The sequence below is a fragment of the Salarias fasciatus genome, chromosome 19, assembly GCF_902148845.1.
Source record: "Salarias fasciatus chromosome 19, fSalaFa1.1, whole genome shotgun sequence".
Taxonomy (NCBI): Eukaryota; Metazoa; Chordata; class Actinopteri; order Blenniiformes; family Blenniidae; genus Salarias; species Salarias fasciatus.
In genome coordinates, this window is record NC_043763.1 from 6,919,888 (window position 1) to 6,940,782 (window position 20,895).

The 20,895-nt window shown below is 44.6% G+C and overlaps 2 protein-coding genes and 1 non-coding gene across 5 annotated transcripts in view; all 3 read right to left on the bottom strand.

Annotated features, from left to right (window-relative positions):
• Nucleotides 1–673: 673 nt before the first annotated feature.
• On the bottom strand, nucleotides 674–6,374 carry kbtbd11 (kelch repeat and BTB (POZ) domain containing 11). 2 transcript variants are annotated; one of them, XM_030117017.1, is made up of 3 exons: nucleotides 6,001–6,374; nucleotides 3,516–5,474; nucleotides 674–722 (listed from the first exon to the last, which is right to left on the bottom strand). In XM_030117017.1, exon 2 carries the CDS (start codon nucleotides 5,396–5,398, stop codon nucleotides 3,530–3,532), a length of 1,869 nt encoding a protein of 622 aa, XP_029972877.1. In that variant the 5' UTR covers nucleotides 5,399–5,474; nucleotides 6,001–6,374; the 3' UTR covers nucleotides 674–722; nucleotides 3,516–3,529. The 2 variants fall into 2 exon arrangements, with proteins under 2 accessions (XP_029972877.1, XP_029972876.1); XM_030117016.1 differs by lacking the exon at nucleotides 674–722 and having other exon boundaries at nucleotides 1,993–5,474; nucleotides 6,001–6,373.
• Nucleotides 6,375–8,408: 2,034 nt separating this feature from the next.
• arhgef10 (Rho guanine nucleotide exchange factor (GEF) 10) overlaps nucleotides 8,409–20,895 on the bottom strand; it is a 58,789-nt gene continuing 46,302 nt past the window's right edge. For both annotated transcript variants that reach the window (XM_030116990.1, XM_030116989.1), the window contains 5 exons: nucleotides 20,421–20,563; nucleotides 18,381–18,555; nucleotides 11,565–11,687; nucleotides 10,230–10,736; nucleotides 8,409–9,257 (listed from right to left, as the gene is read on the bottom strand). In XM_030116990.1, coding sequence (XP_029972850.1) covers nucleotides 10,237–10,736; nucleotides 11,565–11,687; nucleotides 18,381–18,555; nucleotides 20,421–20,563 — 941 coding nt within the window. In that variant the 3' untranslated portion in view covers nucleotides 8,409–9,257; nucleotides 10,230–10,236. The remainder of the gene's footprint in view (nucleotides 9,258–10,229; nucleotides 10,737–11,564; nucleotides 11,688–18,380; nucleotides 18,556–20,420; nucleotides 20,564–20,895) is intronic.
• Nucleotides 10,133–10,206, bottom strand: trnai-aau (transfer RNA isoleucine (anticodon AAU)). Its single transcript has one exon. It is a non-coding gene; the product is annotated as a tRNA-Ile (tRNA).

Consider the following 20,895-nt stretch of genomic DNA (forward strand, 5'->3'; position numbering starts at 1 on the left):
CTTGTTTAAATTGTATTAAAGTTCTATTTAAATTATGAATTTTAAAAAGAGACATGTTGTTTGACCAGCAAACAGCTTCAGCAAGTTAGTGTTTTTTGTTTGTTTTTTTGAAAAAGCACTTGACATAACTATTTTAGTAAAGTTTCGAAGCAAAAATAAATAAATAAAATTAATCATTTAAATCCAGAGCGTCATTTTTTTTTTATATTACCTGTCTGTTACTGGCTGGCCGCTCTTGATGACGTCAGTAAAACAGAGGTTCATGGGAAATTACATTGAAAACGTAATATCCACACGTAACCACACGGGGGAACTATTTATCAACAAACATGAATGAAATATAATTTTTTTCCAAGAATATATTTTCACATCTTTTCTTCTGTTTATTTTCTAACTTTAATTTCGATCATAAACCAAAGTCCATCATTTTCACGATTTTAACCAATTAAATACCAGTTGTTGTTTTACACTGTTGTTTGTTTAATAAAGAATATCACCTGTAGTTCAGATAAAGCCGTCATTGGACTTTGTTTATCATATCACAATTTAAGGTTTCTTTTACCTTTCAGTAGCTTTTCACCTTATCTTGCTCCAGGATATAAAGCAAAAACATGAGTTTAATGTCTCGATGGACTGTGGGAGGAAACACACACACACACACACACACACACACACACACACACACACACACACACACACACACACACACACACACACACACAAACTCAAACTCAGCCAGTAGATGATCCCATAGCGATAAGAAAAGTATGAGTGTCAAAGAATACCCAAGAAAAAATAGAAGTACTGTTCTGACAAACTATAAAGCATCAGTTACTATTCAATCACGTTTAATTTGGATTTTATATACATATCTAAAGTATTTATGTGACGTAAACACATGTCTTTCTTTGATTTAAACCAAAAGGCTGCACATTAGAGCAGTGGTTAGTACTTTCACCTTGCAACCAGAAGGTTAGGGTTCAGGGAGGTACCACCCTTCTCCGTGAAGTTTGCATGTTCACGCCGTGTGCGCGTTGATTTCCAAACACATGCATGTGAGGATAGTTGCTCTGTAGTAACTGATTTCAAAAGCAGATAATATAAATACTCATAAGAGTATTATTGATTATTTTGACACACATTTTCTATACTGTAATGACAAAAGAATATATACAGGACGTCATATTAAACCTGAATTAAAAGGTTTCACTTAACCAAAAACATTGCTCCAATTAATAATAATCTGATATTATTGGCATAGATTTTCTTTGAGAAATAATAAGAAGGGCAGTAGATACAGTAAATTATTCATCAGGTAACTGCACTGTATTGTATTGTTAATAATGAATCACAGAATAGTGCAACTAAACAATGGAGTGTCACTGATCTAGATTTTTTTTTAATTATGTAACATTACTAAAATGTAATTTACTCCAAGTAATTAACTTGATTAATTTTAAAGTCGTTGTTACAAAGTGTCTGTGTGGGAATAGGCTGCTTAATAAATCAGAAACATCACTTTTACTTTTTGGGGCACAAAATTAATATTTAAACATTTTGTTCTGCATTCTTTAAAAAAAAAATATTCAATAGAGGGAGTCCTTGCTGTATTTACATTGAATGTATATCTTTTTTATTTATTTATACTTTATTGATTGAAGACAGTGTAAATTATGTTCGGGTGACTGCTATTTACTTTAAATATTTGGTTACAAAATAACTCCAACTTTCAGTAGTTTTTTAGAGAAAAGAACTTTTACCTCAGAATTTGCAGTACTTTTCCTTGTGACTGATCACAATTCAATCAGTCAATGCTAGCAGTTTTTGCGAGAGTATTTTCTTCTTCCAAGAATCTGGAAATTCGAGCGTCTGTGAACACGGAGCATTGGAAATCCATCTATCACTCCAGTAGAGGGCGCCATTGTTTTATCTACAACCCCTCCCAGCACTGAGCATCAGCTGGAGTCAGAGAGAGGACACCACATCACTTCCAGACACAAATGATTTTATTTCAAGCACTTAGTTTTGTCTGATGTACATTATTAGTTAGTCCACTCCGAACGCCACGGACAGGAAGCCAACGACCGCCTCGCGCTGCATTTACTGTCACCGTCCACCACAACAGCAGATCCCCAACCACCGAACAAGCCACACAAAGATACCACATCCCAGCTGTCTGCGTCACGTCCACTGCCCACACACACACGCACACACACACACACACACACACACATACACGCTTCTTACAAACATTATCAAAGCATCCGTAGAAAACTCTGTGTCTCTGCAGCAGGTGGAACCACTGAAGAAGGAAATTTAAAGTTAAGAACGTGGCTTATTGAGAGTTACTGGAGCAAGACTGAACTTGTGAGGGCGAAGGAGCATCTCTGACCTGAAATACCTATGTAGTGAAATAACCTGGAGTGTTTGTGTGTGTGTGTGTTTATCTTACTTTACAGTTGCATCTTGACTCGGAATTCCAAACTTAAAACACAGCAGAATAGACGCTTCCACTAAAACTGTCATTTCATTCATAAAAGGCGGAACTTCAGAAAACCGGACTAAAGGCTGCTGTTTTATCTAACTTAAGCTCCACAACACTCAGAATTTCAAGGTCGGAGGCAACTGGAAAGCAACATTACAATTCTGATCTGACCTATCCCTTGAGTTTCAAACATCTGACTGCTCTTAAGAGAAAAACAGTGATTGCTTCAGGAAAAAAAAATGCCATTTCTTCTCGAAGACATATTCATTCTGATAAGTTTAGCCTGACTAAAGTTATCTTTGGCAAATGTTCTCATCACCGTTAGAACCTGTGAGTATAAGGAAAATAGTTCTGAATCTAAAAATATACATATTATATATGCTGTTTAATCGTCTGATTTGTGATGTATATACTGTAAAGCTTTAGCTCGACTGAAACAATCCAGTAGACGACAAGCTCTCAGCTCCGGGGTCAGCTGAAGCTGTTCACAGCAGCCTGTTATGACTGACGATGGCGTCGCGAGCTGATAGCAGTTTGGGAAACATTCGACTCCTTCCTGTCCGATTCCCATCGACGCAGCGAATACACTCTGACCTATATGCATAGAACCTGCGTCACGTCGCTCGTAAAGCACACACCGACCGCTTCCACACAATCTTCTATAAAACACTCGTTTCTGTTACCAATCAGCTTGTTAATATATGATCTAAACACTGTCAATCCCACTTATAAAAGTGCACCAAAACAAAGCACAGAACACGCAAAAAAAGAGTCACTTTCATCGTGTCATGATCTACAGTCTGATACAAAAGAAGTTTTTCCTCTTAAGGCTGAACCTTGCAGATGCGTTAACTCGCCATGCAAACACACACACATTGCATCGGAAGCAGGCAAAGAGACACTGAGATAAAAAGCTGACACTGAAAAGTCTGGATAAGTCCCTCTGCTCAGGCAGTTTCGTTTTTTTTTTCTATGTCATGTTTATTGTGTTACTCTGATTCTCTCCCACTCATACACACACACTCTCACGCACACACACACACACTACGTCAGTTTATCAGGCTTCTCGGGCAGGGTGAGAACGAAAGGAAACAGGACGCCTTTGGCCTCCAGGGGGGCCTTCAGCGGCTCCTCCACGAAGTAGGCGTTCTCCTCCTCCACTACGAACTGCAGAGTCTGGCTCCTGTTGACGCAGTAGATGCAGTTCCCGATGACGGCGCACCTGAAGGGCAGGTGGCTGCCGAGCCGCTGGGACGCGCAGTCGTGCCACATCTTCACGATGGTGTTGTACTTGAAGACGTTGATGCCCTGCTCGCGGTTGACGTCGAAGCGGTAGATGAAGCTCTTGAGCGCCACCATGTCGCTGGACTTCTTCCGGCTGTTGTTGTAGGGGCACTCCTGCCACTCGTCCCGCTTGGGGTCGTACTTGAGGAGGCGGTAGAAGAGCGAGCCGCCGGAGACGTACAGCTCGCCGCTGCAGGTGGTCGCCTCGTGGGCCACGGCGAAGGCCCCCTTGGGTAACGGGGCCACCGTCGTCCAGCGGTCCATCCGGGGGTCGTACTTCTCCACCGTGAACAGACACTCGCCGCCGATGGCGTACAGGAAGCCGTCCATAGACACGAGCTTCAGCTGGGCACGGGCCTGGTTCAGCGGCCGGATTTCAGCCCAGCGGTTGGTGACGGGGTTGTAGTAGAAGACCTTTTCTGACACTTTGCCTTTGTCTCCGTAGCCCTTTATCCCCCCCGCCACAAACAGGTAGTTGTACATGGTGCAGATGCCGCAGCCTTTCGTGTTTATGTCGTCGGGCATCGCAGTCAACGGCCGCCAGTCATTCGCCGCTTCATTAAAATAGTAAATCATATGGTTCTCCTCTAAAGACCCCACTGACAGCGGACTCTGCGGCCGGCTGCCGCAGCGACTCGGCGGACGGCTCCCGACCCGATCGAATACGTCGTTGATCTCCGCCACCATGAGCGTCTTCCTCCCCTCCATTCTCTTCTTCAGGATCAGGTCCCGCTCGGAGCCGGTCAAACGGCCGTACACGGCCGGGTCCTTGAGGACCTGGAGGAAGTTGTCGCTCATGAAGCCGTAGGCCGTCTCCTTGAGTTCGCTCAACCTCTGCTTCTTGGCAATGGTCAGAATCTCGTAGCAGTTCTCGGCGGTGACTTGCGCGGACATGGAGTCCATGGCCGCCTGGACGGCACACGGGATCTGGAGGATTTTGGCGCCCGTGATGACATCCACGACATTGTCCTTGCTGACATTCATCTTGGAAGTGTAAACGTAGTCTATCAACGTGGATAAAGTCTTGTAGCTCATGCCTTTCACTTTTAGGATACTGCGAGACAGCCGTGCCTTGAAGTAGTCGCTCTTCTCGGCCAGGACGGACTTGTGAGCGTTGATGGTCTGCCCGCCAACTTCGATGACTAAATCTGGCTCTTTCTGAGGTTGTGTGTTTTGGGCTTCCTCGCCGCTGACGGACCGGTCGCTGTCCTCTCTGGCCTGGCTTGGAAAGCAGGTGGAGGAATCCGCACCGGAGGACACCTTGGCCTTGGCGCCGTTGTGCATTCGACCGCCCGCACAGTTTTGCTGCATGTTGTGGTTGGACAGAGAGACGTCCGGGCTGCCGCTCGATCGGCCGAACCGATCATCTCCCGAGATGTAGGAGCTGTTGCCCTGCTGACCGTGGTCGATGTGGTTGTTCTCCATCAGCCTCCCATCTAGCAGGTACTCCTTCTGGAACGCTGCGGGGGCGCTGAAGTCTTGGTCATCCTGCAGGAACCCCTGGACGAAGCCCGGGCATATATTCCTGTTTTTATCTGCGAGCGTGACGAGATCCGGTTTCCCGGCGTGGAGGATGGCGTCAGCCTCCACAGTGACGGCTCCTCCTCCCAGCCGGTGGCTCTCGTTCATCTCACTGTTGATCACTGGAGACCGTCCTCTCTGATCATGCTGAGCAGGAAGGGGAAAAAAAAGCTTCTGGATTCACCTGTGAGAGGAGAAAACAGGAAAAGAAGGGATTTAAAGCTGAATATTGACCCTGCAGCTGCTTTTTCAATCTCTGAGAGGCGCCCTTTCTCTTTTCTTGAAAACTCTGAGATGTGAAGGGAAAACACTCAGAGCTGCCAGCGGCTGTTAAACCCTTCCAAATGTGTCATTCTTTCATGAACACGGATTACAGTTGTCTTAATCTGTAGCAGTGATGAATAACAGGACGTGGCTGTAAAAACTGCCTGACCCACTGGAATAATCACCCAGCCTGTCCTTTATATGTGGTAATCTGGAGACATTCAGAGCGCATGCGCAAATAGTGTTGCTTTGATGGAGGAATTAATCTGTAATACAGAAGGGAAAAGGGCGTTCAGAATCACCCCAGAAACTCCCAGCAGCGCAGAAACGACCCATTCATTCAGAATCAAACGGATCTTAACATAGAAACGCAAACTGAGGACGTGTGTGTGTGTGTGTGTGTCTGTGTGTGTGTATGTGTGTGTGTACAGTAGAATGTGACCTACCTGCGTCTCCTCGCAGTGATCAAACGGCTCAGCAGCGGTTCCTCCTGCCAGTCCCGCTTCCACAAAGCTGCGTTACATAAGGAAGAGGCGCAGTCCGGATTACGCGTCGCTCCAGCGGCGCTCCTCCTGGAGGACTTCACTTTATTCCTGATGGGCTTTCCCATCCGAGCCGAGCCGAGCCGAGCCGAGACACACTCGGGAGGTCTCCGTTCATTCGCTCATGCTCTGAAATCTGCCGGAGGAGGAGGAGGAGGAGGAAGAGGAGGAGGAAGATCGAGCAGTCATTCCAGGTCGCACCTCCTTCGGGTCCCGGTCAGCTCTGGAGGAGCAGCAGTGATCGTGGCTTGCTGGAACCGTGGTTTTTCTCGATTTTCGTTTTTTTTTCTACACTTGACTGGAGTGAGGTGGTTATTATGGAGATAAACCACGCCCCCTTTCAGTCGGCATTAACCCTACACTCATCCATCCGCCGTGCGCTCAGATGCCACATTCCTTTACGCACCATCCCAGCCGCGGGTACCAGGGAGGCTGGAGGATCAGGGGATTAAAAAAACACTGGTTATCCCACCCTGCATCCCTGCTGACACACATCTGCATCAATCCCCAAGAAAAAAACAACAAAATCATACATAAAACATGACCCCCGTATGCGTTAAAGCGATATACGTTTCACTTTCTGATGCTCTGCAACAGTAAATTAATAGGAGACACTCGGAAACACTCCTTGGAGGTTTTAGATTGAGGTAATATAATTGAAAAATCAATAAATGCTCCATTACAGCACAACACCTGCTTGTGCCTGCAGGCAGTTTATCGCAGTGTCTTCAGTTCTGGCTGCTCTCCATAAGAACACAGCAGTTTATATTTAGCAGAGTTTAACAGGAAGAAATGTGTAAAACACTCTGGAAACATGGATTTGTCTCTGGTATTCATCTTCTATTAGTAAGAGATGAAGCATAAAGCAGAATTCAGAATGATGTGGATGTTTTAAAACATTCAGCTTATATAAGAAAAAGCTTCATATCTTAACATAAAACAAAAAATCCAGCCTTTTGTCCTTTATTGTTTTTAATTTGCTAAAAATATATATTAAGAACAGGCTCTCCAATACTGTTACTGAGATGGTTTTGCACTAAAGCTCATTCTAATCCATTATTTGTGATTTTTCGTCATTTTTTCTCAAAACACGTAAATGCCAGGGTAAAGCTTCTCTCTGACCTCTGACCCCAGATTTTTCGTGCCCTTCTGAAACTCTCTGCTGCCCCCTTGACGAATCGCACCTGATACTTTGAAAACCAGCTTTCAACCATTTTTTGTGATGTGCTGCATTTCCAGCCAATATTTAGTGTTGCGATAAAGATTTGCACCACAAGGTGGTGCATTGAGTCATTTATTTATTTAAGTAGTTTTACGACTTTTGCATTCCAGAATTTACAAACCTTAGTCTGAAAATGGCCACTGATGCATAAATATTCGTCAATGTTAGTGGATTGTCATTGCTAAGACATCAAGATAGAGAAACTTCCTATCAGACTGAAAAAGAACAAGACTATTTTATGCTAGTGACTCAACACTGCCACCAAATGGCCTGAATTCAGAGAAAAAAGGTTAACGTATAATATTTTATAACACAAGTTAGCATGAAAACAAGTAGCTCAGTTCAGAAAGCATGTGTGACAGACACACTCCTCATAAGAGAAGTTTTTTTTTTTATAATATCAAGCGTCCGCACACAGCCTCTCCTCCACGGGGATGGTTTGTAGCAACAACTGGAAATAAAAATAGGAGAGTGTCAAATATTCTGACAACAGAGACTCTCCAAGGACCCGGTGATCCCCTCTATGGTGACCTCGAGGTCAGAGGGAAAACAAAACACTTCCAGTAACAGAGCTGTCAAACACAGCTGATAACTGGGCTAGTTGGCTGACACAGTGAGAATAAAATATCTTTTGCTCATGGATAATAAATAAAAGCCGGTTTTCAGATAATGGTTAAATATTATCCAGGGGTTAAAGTCGACATTTCACTGAAAAGAAAGCAGTGATCAGATAATATTTGGGATCAGGTGTTGTGGACTGCAGCGTGGGAGCGGCTCCAACCTGAAATCCTCCTGCCTATTTTAGCTAGGAGCTGATAATACGGGAAGAAGCGTGGTTGTGCAACAGCAGTGGGAGTGGGCGTCGCGAGAAACAGAGAGCGAGTCTTGACCCTCTGTGTGCAGCAGCAGCAGAAGGGAAGGAGAAATCCCGGAAGAGCGGTATCGGGCTCAGTTCCTGCGGCCCCCCTCGGGCGCATTGCTAGTCCCGGCATGTACTGATGGCTGCACACAATCACAGAGGAGAACAAGGCTACGGCCGCCCGGTCTGCCATGACAGGAATCTTCAACCACACGTCATCTCCTTTGTTTTATTGGGTTTGTCTGGACATGAAACAGAAGCTTCCACAAGACGAAAAAGAGCCAGAATAAGTTAAAGTATGTGCTGAAATAAAGCCTGCATGCTTCCAAGAAGGTACAGAAGACTGCTTGATAAAACAACGTTTATGTATCTGTTAATATACATAAGTACATCGAAAGGGTGACAAAAGTATAAATCTGATTTTTTTCTTTTTTATATAAAATATCCTTAAGTGAGAAACAAATATGAATTAGGGCAAAAAAAAAAAGAAAAAAAAAATCCCTCTCCGAGCTCACAAATCTGTGTTCCCTTTACAAATAGAAACCTGGCCAGCCAGAGATTCCCACCAAACCTTCTCCAACAGTTTCAGTCATCATAACTTTTAAAAACTTTTTTTTTTTAAAAAACATCCCTTTTCTAAGTTAACAGTACTGGATAAGCTGGTTCAATAGTAAACTGACTCCATATAGACACTCTCTCTCTCTCTCTCTCTCTTTCCTCACACACATAATCCCGAGTTGTCCAGTTTACAACTCCGGCCTGGACAGAACAGTTCAGGTCCGTCCAGAAGCTTTACGAGACACTTTTATGTAACCGTGCGAAGCGGTCAAGATTTCCTGTCAACACTGATTTAAATACTGCAGTCACACCGCGAGGCACAAACACTGGAGATATATGAAATGTGTTAGACGTGTTACAGGAGACAGAGGAGAGGCCTTTCAGCTCTGCGGCTCCTTCTTCTTCTCATCACAGCCTCCTGGGAAAACTGCAAAATGCTTGACACACTTAAGACGTCGGGCTGTTCGAGCCCGAACGTTCGGCCGAGTGGAAACAGATCTCTGTGCAGCACTTCGGTTTCATCTGTAAAAGAAAAAAGAAAAAGAAGAATGACAATCGCTTGGAGCATTGATTTTCTGTCTATGACATTGACAAGAGGCCGATAACTTCATCATTTACAAGGGTGAACGTTTAAAGTGACATTTTATTCAACTTTGCTGTGAATGGAAGAAGTCGGTAAATTTGTGAAAACTGCAACAAACTTCTTCTCCAATGTTTTTAATGGTCGTTTCTTCTAAACGTGGTAACATTTAAAAAGTAAAATACTCAGTTTTTACATTGGTTAGATACCAAATAAATGATCAATCAAACAGATTTCATGACTTCTGCTGCTTAGTAAATATAAAATGTTGAAAGTGTTTTACTTTCTCAATAATTCAGAAACAACAGTTTCTCTCTTCTGCCTCTGATTGATTGATTAGGCTGAAGGATTACTAAAATCTGTAATAAAAATATGATCATATAAGCGATTAGAATGCCGCTGCTAACAGGCATGTTTATCGAAGCCTTGCTAACGTTTCTCAAACGAAAACGCAAAAAACTTTCATTGCGTTTTGGGCGTTTACACGACAACGGTGGTCAGAGCCACTGAAAATGCAACTCTCTGAAAAACTTTCAAAAATGTGAGTGGCTTCAATTCAACAACGAACAACAGCACCAACTAGTGGCCCAACAAATAGTTGCATTTTTACTGGAGATGCCTCGTAAACCTGACCAAGCGGTATTATCTGAATATGTATGACATATTGAAAGGAACTTCTAAGTTTTTCAAAGTGTGGTTTTAAAATGAGCTAAAAGTGTGTTTTACCGCGAAACCAGGAGAGTATTAATGTATTATTCTATCAGCTGTCAACGAAATGACACACAACAATCTCAATTACACACGTAACTGAAAACCATGGCCCGTACGGGGATCGAACCCGCGACCTTGGCGTTATTAGCACCACGCTCTAACCAACTGAGCTAACCGGCCCACATGTGTCACTTTAACCTCACCATGTGGTCACATGTTGAGTAGCGGGATCTGCCAGATCATGATGGTGGACGTGGCGTCCTCGTGCCGAGACGGTTTGGTCTTCCTGTTCACCCTGCGGTGGCCCGAGCCTCCGGACACCACCAGCAGAGAACCGACGTCCACCTTGCTGGAGCGCCGGCCCCTCTTGTGATGGGCGGGGTCGTGGAGCACATCGTACAGGGCGCCGTCCTCGGGGCCGTGCTCCAGGGAGCCCTGGGAGGGGGCCAGCGAGCCGCAGGACGAGGTCGACACGGAGTCCTGCAGCGCCATGCTGGTGCAGCCGGACTCCCCCAGCCACACGCCCCGGCCCCGGGGGGGGGAGGAGCCCGGGTCCGAGGGGGGCCGGCCGCTCTCCGCCTCCGGCGAGTCGGCGGGCTGGAGCGGAGCGCCGGAGGACGGGGGGCCGGAGGGCCGGTTACACACCGCTGCAGCCATGGTCAGGAACTTGACCGGTCCGATGTGGGCGTGGAGAGACACCATGCCTCGACCTGCGGACGGGACGGAAACACTCCTTACACCGCAGCAGATCACCGGCGTGTGTGTAAATAACAACATGACGTCCAGCATGAGTTTTCATGATATACATTATACTTTTTAGAGGAAATCAAATTGAAAATTGTGCTTAAAACTCATATTTCTTGAACCAAAACACATTTTTAAAACTAAATGTAAATATGTACATTCAGTAAAGACACTTTTAAAGAAGAAATATGTGGAGGTTTTCACTGTAGAATCTAAGCGGGCTTCATTCTATGAATGTTAATTCTGATTAATTCTCACATAATACTATTTTAATTCTAAAATTTAATTAATTTACTTGTTTCGATCTGGTCAGATGGGAAAACAGCTTTACTTAAATAACGTAGGAATACATTTCATCCCTTCTAAGTGAGCATAAGAGAGGAAATATGCATCAGATCCTGCTGATAAGACGCTCATATCCAGCAATTTATATTAAAATATGAAGATTTCAGCAGCTAAATTCAGATGTCTTGATGTTTTAACCAAATCTTTAAAAAAAATCCAGATTTTTACATAAAAACATAAAGGATATAAAAATGGAGACAGACTGCAACAAAATATGCATCAATAAATAAAAACACATTCTATAGCTTATAAGTTTTAGTCACATGGATGAAAATCTTAAAGTGGAAAAATCTCAAACAAGACATTATAGTTAGAGGACGGGCTTGTCCTCTACTGACAATGTTGATAACGCTGTGTTTTATTCTGTTAGAGAGTCTCTGGCTTTTGAGACGTGGATCCATTAGTAACTGGTCATCCTCCCTCCTGCTGCAGTGCTGACTGAGCGCTACCTGTCACTTTGGGGATGCCCTGCAGCCGGGGCACCGACAGCGCCACCGTCACCCCCAGGTTGGTGCCGACCAGCAGCAGGCCGTGGCAGACCAGCAGACTGCTCACTGACACTCTCTGGTTTCCTGCAGAGAAAAATCAGGAACGACACCGGTTCAGCTTTGCGTGAAATAAAGCCCTTGTTTTTTTTGTTTTTTTTTTTAACCTTCTTCTAGTGAATCCATTTATTGTTATGTCCATAAACACACACACACTCACACACACACACACACAGCCTGGCAAACAGCCTCCCACACCGGCTCCCTGCTGGAAAATTAGAAAAGTTCACAGTTAATGGATCACTTCACAACGCTTGAATACAGTGTGCTGAGAGAGAGCGAGAGAGAGAGAGAGAGAGAGAGAGAGGTGTGTCCTTTCAGTGTGTGGCAGCGTTTCTGCGGCTATGATGCTCATTTGTCTCCAGGGCAACGTAAAACGGAGCCTGCATGAAAGCAGCTCTTTTCAAGCGTCTGAACGGGGGGAAAAATGCGCCATTAAACCGTCCGCTTGGAGTCAAACAAACAAACACAAAAAGGCGTTACGCAATAGAATGAGTGGAGCGTAATGCCGCGATTAAAACGGGGAGCGCTGCCTCCATTCACGATGCAACAACGGGACAATCTGACCTGACCTTTTTCCCTTTTCCTCCGTGCTCAGGAGGAACGGCGGCGCCGTAAACGCCGGGATTGTTATGTTAACGGCACCTTTCGCACAGCAGGGCAGTAAAGTCAGGATCGCTGACTCTGTTAAGTGACTTATTGTGTGGAATTTGGCAAACAGGTGATCAGCAGCAAGAAACGTTGTCGAGTCAGACTTTAAGATTTTTATGATGGGGATAAGAATGTGGGATATTTTTTTTGTTCTTTTTGGAAATTTCGCAAAAACAGCCTAAGCAGTCCTGCTATGTGGGAGGCGAGACTGTCATGAGTCATTACTGCTGTAACAGCTTGACTTGAATTTCCTGCCTCAAAGTAATCCTCGTGAGCTTTGGGAAAAATGACTGCCAGTCCATCGGGCCGACGCCCCCTCCTCCCCGGGCAGGTACGGCGTGAGCCGGGGGCCCGCCGCCTTGCCCACATGTGCTTCTAATGAGGGCCCCGAGTGCGAGGGAACGCACGGACCGCCGGTCGGGGGCCTTGCCCAACTTCCTCCTTTCATAATATTTGGAGTTCCCCACCCAGAGGGTGAACTAAAATAAACCCCGAGCGAACGTCAACACGGCCTGCCTCCCGCCCCGACCCTGCAGCAGAGCGCCACTTTGATCCGCACTTTAGCCCTGACAACCAGCGGCAGGAGGGAGGAGAAAATCCTCCACGTTACTAAAATACACTATATGAGGCATTCGGTGCGTCTGGAAATAACTGCCATCAGCGCGTCGTGAGTGATTGAGGTGTCAGTCGGTGTGGCTGCAGGCTGCGCCCTCTTCCTGCGCTACTCCGAAGCTAATGGAGCGGCTCCAGGTCAGGAATCCACATCAGCGCCTGATAATTAGCACTTAATGCTGAAGAAATGCAGCTGAGGCTCATGGAGTTATCGGCAATATCGCATTTTGTAACATGTCCAGATGTGCTGCACTTTGCAATGAAATAGTTGAGTTTAGGCCTGAAGGTGTGACCTGATGGGCGAGTTTTGTGATGATAATATCAGTCTTTCCTAGGTGAGTCCCAAAGTGAACAATATAAACTGAAACATCTATTTAAGGAGCAAATCTTGAGTGATGCAACTAAGCTTTCTACATGTGGATTTGGGGGATTTTCTTCAATTCTTCTTTGTAAATCCTCTCAGCGTCGGTCAGATGTGATGGTGGCAGCTTGTTTCACGTCTCCTCAGATATATAAAAAGGTTCAAGTCAGGACTCCAGCTGGTCGAATGCAGGGAGCTGAACTTCTGGTCCAGTTTGAGGTCCTGACCCCACAGCAACACATTTTTCATTCAGGATCTCTCTGTGCTACTATTCAGATTCACAAATCACATCTCATGATCAGACTTTGTTTTTTTTTTTTTTCCTTTTCTTTTTAAAGGACATCCTGTGATTTCACCACGTGTATTCTAACTTCATCAAATGAACTTATGTGATTTTGAAAGGATGAGATTATCGGCAAAATGTCATTATGATAATAGGTGCTATTCCACTATGTATCATTTATTACCTTTTTGGCTTTATTACATTGAAAAAGGCCAAAATTCTAACATTACTGGTTGCTACAATAAATGATTGCAATATAATGGAATAAAGAAAAGTAAAGGAAGTAAAGGAAGAACTTTTTCAGTATTTATTTCAGACAGCAGCAGCAGTGATCGCCACTTAGCACAGAGTATAACCATCAATATCTTCTAATTTCAACATATTTCAACCATCTTTGGAAAGAACACTGAGCAGAAGCATCTTCGCACCACAGCTACAGTATATATATAGTGTGCAGCTACGTTGTCTCTACGAACAGCATGTTTGTTCATCGGGTCTTGTGTTATCCATGTTGGGAGGTGTGCGGTGCGATAACGGTGGTGCACAAACAAAGAAAGGCTGAAGGTGTTATTTACCGCCCCCCCCCTTGATGTTTGTCTCCCATCAGCTCATGCATGGCTGACTATTTAGGTCAGAGAGCAGCAGACAAAGCGGAGCGGCTCCCGTCCTCCGAGGCCTGATCGCGCTGCAGGCTGCGGAGGACCGTCTCCTCCGGTGCTGCAAGACTTGTGACGCAAAACAAGTGAGATTTCACTTCGCCACATGGAAAACATCACACAGAAAATGTACTGATGGGTCTGAACTGTTTGGAAACGACTGGCATTATGCCGCATTAGCGGGCGGCGTGTCGACTGCCTTTGAAAGAAACTCCTGTCTGCGGAGAGGAGACTTAGCAGAAACGCTCCAACATGCATGAACATGAGACGGCGAGCTCCACCTGGAGCCCCTCCTTTAGAGAGAAACACTGCACCACCGTCAGACAGTCACACTCCAGCCAACGCCTATTGTTCCCTGGATCAATCCTACCATTTATTACATTCTCTACAGACCGGTTGCTTCGCTTGTGATCCGAACGTCTCGGTAAAAAACAGTGATGGACGGCCGGTCTGGACACAGAAGGCCCACCTTGCGTTCTGCCCGGGTCCCTCCTGTCTGAACAGTTGGCCTGGCACTTCCAATTACACGGGAGTTTGTGCAGAAGCAGCACATTTTTCTGGGGTTGGCCGTGGCGGAGCCGCAGCGGGCAGAGATAAACGCCGCTGTGGAAAACGTCCAGAACAGACCTGGGCATTGTGCGGGTGGTCGGAGAGAAATGATGAATCAAACGAAAGCGTGCGACACACAACAGCACGACTGTACATCGACGCTGCTTTTGGTTTGGACTAAAGAACGACTTTTGATTTCCATGCAGAGCGAAACAATTTTCCGGGATGAAAGCGTTTTCTGTATGGTGGTCCGTCCCAGAAACAACTTCCTCCGGTGTCGCATGGCTTCTATTAGCGAGTCCGGCCGGCGGGGTCTCGCAACGAGCGGCTTTTATCGTTCACATCTGTCAGACGGAGAGTGCTTCCACGTGTGACTGGAGATCGCAGAGAGGTCCCCTCGCTCTGTCGGCCACAGGCAGACGGTCATCGCTCACATTTTTGTGCGCAATTAGGGATTTCCTCGAGGAAACCGGGGGCTTATAATTCACTCTTACTACTGTTCATAAATGTTTTCTCTGCGACGCGGCAGAAATGCAAGTGAGCGAGGAGCCTGTAGTCATGGAGATGAAAAAAAAAAAAAAAACAACTGCAAATCTTGAGTCCGATAGGAGGACACGTGCAGCTCGGAGAATTCACAACCAGTGTGAGTGGATACGGAAAGTGTCACTCAAATGTTGAACACTCTGCTCTTTGATTTGAGTGGGTTTTAATGGGAAATGGATAAATATGCTCAAACAAGGAATCGGTGTGGGTTTGTTCAATTCTGGCATCAATAAAATCACTTATAATGATAATTCAAATGACATATGTGCATTTAACTAACAAGATAACAGAATGATCAGAAGAATTTTTGAAAAGAAAGCTGCTAGGACAACGACAACTACTGTATTAATAATCAAACATCATTTCACGGTGTCTTGAAAGACGAAAAAAAAACTAGAAGAACTAGAACTACAAAGAATCTAATTTATATCACACTCACATTTTTATGCAGGAGTCTACAAAGCAAATATAATATGCAACGATTTAAACCCATTGAAGTGGAATAGCAGTACAGTTCATTTAAAAACGTGTGTTTTTGATTGAGATTTGAAAGAAGTGTCTGAAGTTAGTGTCGCGTTGCTCACTGTACAACTCTCACACATGTTTTCTGTCATATTTTGGCTCAAGACACATTTTCTGAATACTATTAGAAGCCTGACAAAAACATCGATCAGATTTAGTCTGGTGGGAGAACAGCCAGCGGGGCCGAAGATAATAAGCGGAGAGTTTCTCGTAAACTTCGATATACATAGAGATTCAGCCTCAAGCTGTCATGATCGCAACAAAAAAACTCTACAAAATCTTATTAAGGCAGCTAAAAGAAAAACATATATAACATCCGGTTTCTAAAACCTGGCAACAATCAGGATGCTTTGATCTAAAACTGCTCACAATGACTTTATGGGGAGGTGCATGCCAAACCACATAACTCAGCACGGAGGACAAAGAACCTGGACTTCATGCCAGCAAGACGGATCTGCAGTGAACGGCTCCGACGGCCATTCACAGCAGAACACAGCAGATTACAGGATGGGACACTGCAGGTCACACAGAGACTCGTTCAGCTTGATCTGAACATCTTCAGCAATCCTGTTCAGCTCCAACATGTCACCAACTGAACATAAAATGATTTATTGTAATGATGCTTAATAGACATAGACTACATTTACAAATGCTGCAAACTTGATGTAAGAGTTTTGCACAATGAGCACAAAACGTAAACTTTCCTTTTTGGGCATCCGTTTACATGACAGTGATGCTCAGAGTCACTGAAAACACAAGTTTTTGAAAATGCTGGAATACTGCGACTGCTTATGCGCGCCACAGTTGTAGAATCAGGTGTGACAACGGCGGCCTTGAAAGTGTCCATATTCTCCTGGACTTGCTAGTTAAATAGTTGGGAGTAACTATCTAACTTTGTCGTCTGTTTATGTGAATGTCCGTGTGCTTTCCATTTTTAATATGTGTGACATATTGTTCTCTGTTGTGTGTGTGGTTTCACTGCAAAAAAACAAAACAAACAACATCACCCACTACTGGCCTTACATGGAAACTACATCGTTACTGGCGTTTCCTCATAACTGGACATCATTTTCAAAACGTAGCCATGTAAACAGAAACTTTTCTGACATGAAAACATAAAAACGCTTCACTTGAAACGCTGTCACATAAACGGGGTCTCAGGTTGATAGTATACATGTCTACATTGTCCACTGAGGGATTTTTCCGTTACTTTTAAGTACTTCAGATTATTTAAATCCATAAAAATAACTCATCATCACTATCATGTCTATGAGGATCATTTAAGCATAAATCTGTGGCACAAAGCATTAGTTGAATCTGACACGGCACACTTTTATACGCCAAAGAAAGGGGACAGAAACAGGAAAACACTGCTTTCTGAGGTTTAGTTGAAAGGTGAAGGTGAGACTAAAGTGCCTGTGAAACATTGACGGGGTAAATGATTCTGTACATTTGAGAAAGAGGAGTCAGAGAAGACGCGAGAGATGTACCTTATGGTTTGTATGCAAATTGTTGGATGCAGAATCATTCACTGCTGTTTTACAGTAGGAAAGAACAACAACGTTTGATGTGAAAACACTGTGTTTTTGGGTTTGATATATACATTTGTTAATTTAGAGATAAATTAACATTTAGCTCAAAGACACCTGATAAAAACATGATTTTTGGTGCGTTTCACGAGGTCTGTCAGTTCTGTTCTGTTCTCCTCTTCAAAGCCCCAAACAAATATTTGCTCCCCGACAAAGAGACCCGTCTGTGAGTCACAGCTCGTTTGTCTTTTGTGTGTATGTGTGTGTGTGTCAGTGCAGATATCACAGCAGCTTAATGACAGGTTTATATCTGCAGGGACTTACACAATCAGGGACTAAAGGTGGGGTGATGTAAGAGAGGAAAATCCTCAGCAGACATTCGCATACATCAGGTTTAACGGGCCGGCTGATAAGGATAAGTACAGCCTGTTACTGCACATCACGGGACACAAATACCCTCCGACACACGTACAACATGTCCAATATGTGATCTGAATGTCTGTGGATGATGAGTTAACTGAAACGACAAGGAGTTTCTCACCAAACTGGAGTGGTTTTGCCACATTTTTCTGATCTTTATCACCTCTGACAGGTCTCGTTTCTGCGGCTCAGTTTCGTTTCAATGCAGAGTTATATTTTTGGATCAGTTCATAAAAGGGCGATCCATTATTTAGTTTTACAATTTATCAAGAGCTTTCTGTGTTTGACAGATCAGTTGGAGGGCGACACGATGAAAAGACACGGGATGAGGGGTTCCTGGTTCATTGTTTACGCTGAGGAGCTTTAGAAAAGAAGACGTGAGCGTGACAGCGTGCCATAACAAAAGCTGTGTGGATGAACACCTACACAGATGTCAGCTAATAACTAACAGGCTCGGAGACACGCAGCACTTTGGAAATGTGAAGGCGGCGCGAGGCGACGGGTGATGCTAGTAAAATCAGCTAACGAGCAGATTAAAAGCAAAAAGACAAACGCAGTCCAACAAAAAACCAGCAGTGGCATCTGTAAGCTCACCAGGTAAGATACTGTGGACCGGCGTGGCGATGTTGATGTCCTGCAGGTGCTCCAGGGTCTCGGTGTGGAAGAGGCGCAGCGAGGATCCGGAGCTGAAGGCGATCCAGATGCCCACGCCGGCCACCACCATGTGGGAGACCACCATGCCCTCCTCCTGGTGGGCCTCCAGCTGCCTCTGCATGGACGACACTTCATCAGCGTCTGCACTCTGATCGACAACGAAATCTCACATCTGATCACCGCAGAAGCATGACAGACTTCAGCACTGGTTGAAGACACTGTTAAACTTCGTCAGATTGACTACAGGTTTGCAGAAAGAGCAGTGAGGCCACAGAAATCTGCCCCAGTCTGTTTAGACTGCAGCAGCTCAGTAAACCGGGAGTGTTTGTTATGTCTGAGTCCTGATTATTCACCAGATTGAGAGAGAGAACTCACATGGGACCGCACTGGATATGCCACATTATTAGGTTTTTATCCATCTGCATTACGGAGGTTTATTAAGACAGATTTAGTTTATAAATCTCTAATTAAATATATTTTGTATGCAAACTTTTAAACTTTAGAGCTGTCGTTCTTTCACCTCGATGAGAAGAACGATTTCAAAACCTCTTAAGATGTGATATTGAATTTTCTGTGCACAGACGAGCTGCGATTGCGTAATTTCACCGAGCGTTGCCCAGCATGTAGGTGGAGTTATATTTGGCGAGGGAGAGTCCATTCAAGTGTTTCTAAACACAGCTCAGATAGAGAGTAGCGATAGGAGAACAAGAGATGTTCTGCATCCTGGAACACGGCAGTTTAAACTTCTGTCTTCCGCTCGCTTCGTCAAGACATCCCTGTGAGTGTGTGTGTGTGTGTGTGTGTGTGTGTGTGTGTGTGTGTGTGTGTGTGTGTCGGCCTCGCTTTCTAACTGACAGTCTCCGCTAACTGTGAGCCCTGGGCGAGGAAAGGAGAGCGAGACAGGCAGGTGGTCCGACATAATGAGCTTAATGAGCCTAAACAGATTATGAGTGAGTGCATGTCACAGGAACGTTTCTATTCCTGGACTCATGGCAGGTGCTTTCATTCCGCTAAACCGACACACACACACACACACACACACACACACACACAGACACACACACAGAATACCATCTATACTCCAGAATATGAAAAGCAGAGGAACTTTGGAAGGGACTTGAGGCACTTTAAGCTGCTGGCAGCTCCTTTTATGTCACACTAATTTTATTTCAGGGGCCACATTCGGCCTAATTCAATCTGTAGCGTTCCAGACGGGTAAAATAATACCTTACCTTTACAATAACACTGAAACTCGAAACTCTGTATGTTACTTTTAGGGCAAAGAAGTACATTATGAAAATGTCTTTTTACAAACTGTTTAAGGTAGAAACTTCTGGAAAAAAAACAAAAACTAAGTGCAACTTTATCATTGGAGCATATTTAACTGCTTGCTGATGCAAATACAGTAAACTGTCCAATATCTTCATGCATTTGCCCCTTTAATCTAATCTGCTGAAATGTCTGAAATCCGAACTGCCACGGCGTCTCCCTGCAGATAGATGTTGGCAGACGTCTCCGGGCGCGTCGTCACAAATTCACCCTCGCAGTAAAGCTACCACGCCAGAAATAAGGCTGCATTTCACTGCCGCATCACTGATCGCTGAGTGAATAACTCTGTAAGTAACTCAGAAACAGCAGCAGTTCGTATTAGAGATCACACATGTCCTCTCCTCACTTCGCTCTTTCACCCTGAGATAACGCGTCCCTCCCTGTCATTTGTCATCTTTGAAGATGTAACCTTTGTTTACTGAGCTGTGAATACTCAAGATGCCTCCTCCTTACTCACACATAATCAGAGGTTGGCTGGAAATTTAAACACGCAAAGCTGCTCTTCTTTACCCTTTTACAAGTAAAACGACTGATGCTGATGCTGAGCTGTCATTTTAGGATGGTATTGTTTTACTGCTCCGACCCAGGTGCGATTAAACTGCATTCCGTTTGTCGTGTGAAGCTTGCTGAGGCCTCCGTCACACCACGTACCTCCACACGGTGTGTGTGTGTGCTGATGATGAAGACCTGTCCCCCGGATGAAGCCCACAGGTGCTCCTCCACCGCCAGCATGGCTTTGACGGGGAGGACTCCCAGCTTCAGCAACTGGGGCTTGTCGCAGCTCCACAAACCGTCTGAAACAATAAAAGCAACACGGACGGATCAGCACAGTCAAGCACGACTGGAAATTTCAACCATGCACCAACAAAATGCCCTACAGTGGACCATAATCTGAACAAAGACTCCAATAAAAACACATATGATGAAAGACAATAAAGCACAGTAAAGCTGTCCACAGCTTCATAGCATCATATTACTTTTATTGCAGCATAAACTCGTTGCATTGTTTTATTTACCGGGTAGAAAAATTGTTTATCCCCCGCAGTAATGGGCAGTCCGTCATCATAAACGTCGCCTGTGAAGGTCATCTGCATTTATAACTCCGCTAATGCGGGAAGAGTGGCCA

Bases quoted from the DNA above. Each gene is read 5' to 3' on its own strand.
- kbtbd11 (XM_030117017.1), bottom strand. From the start codon at position 5,398: ATGAACGAGAGCCACCGGCTGGGAGGAGGAGCCGTCACTGTGGAGGCT.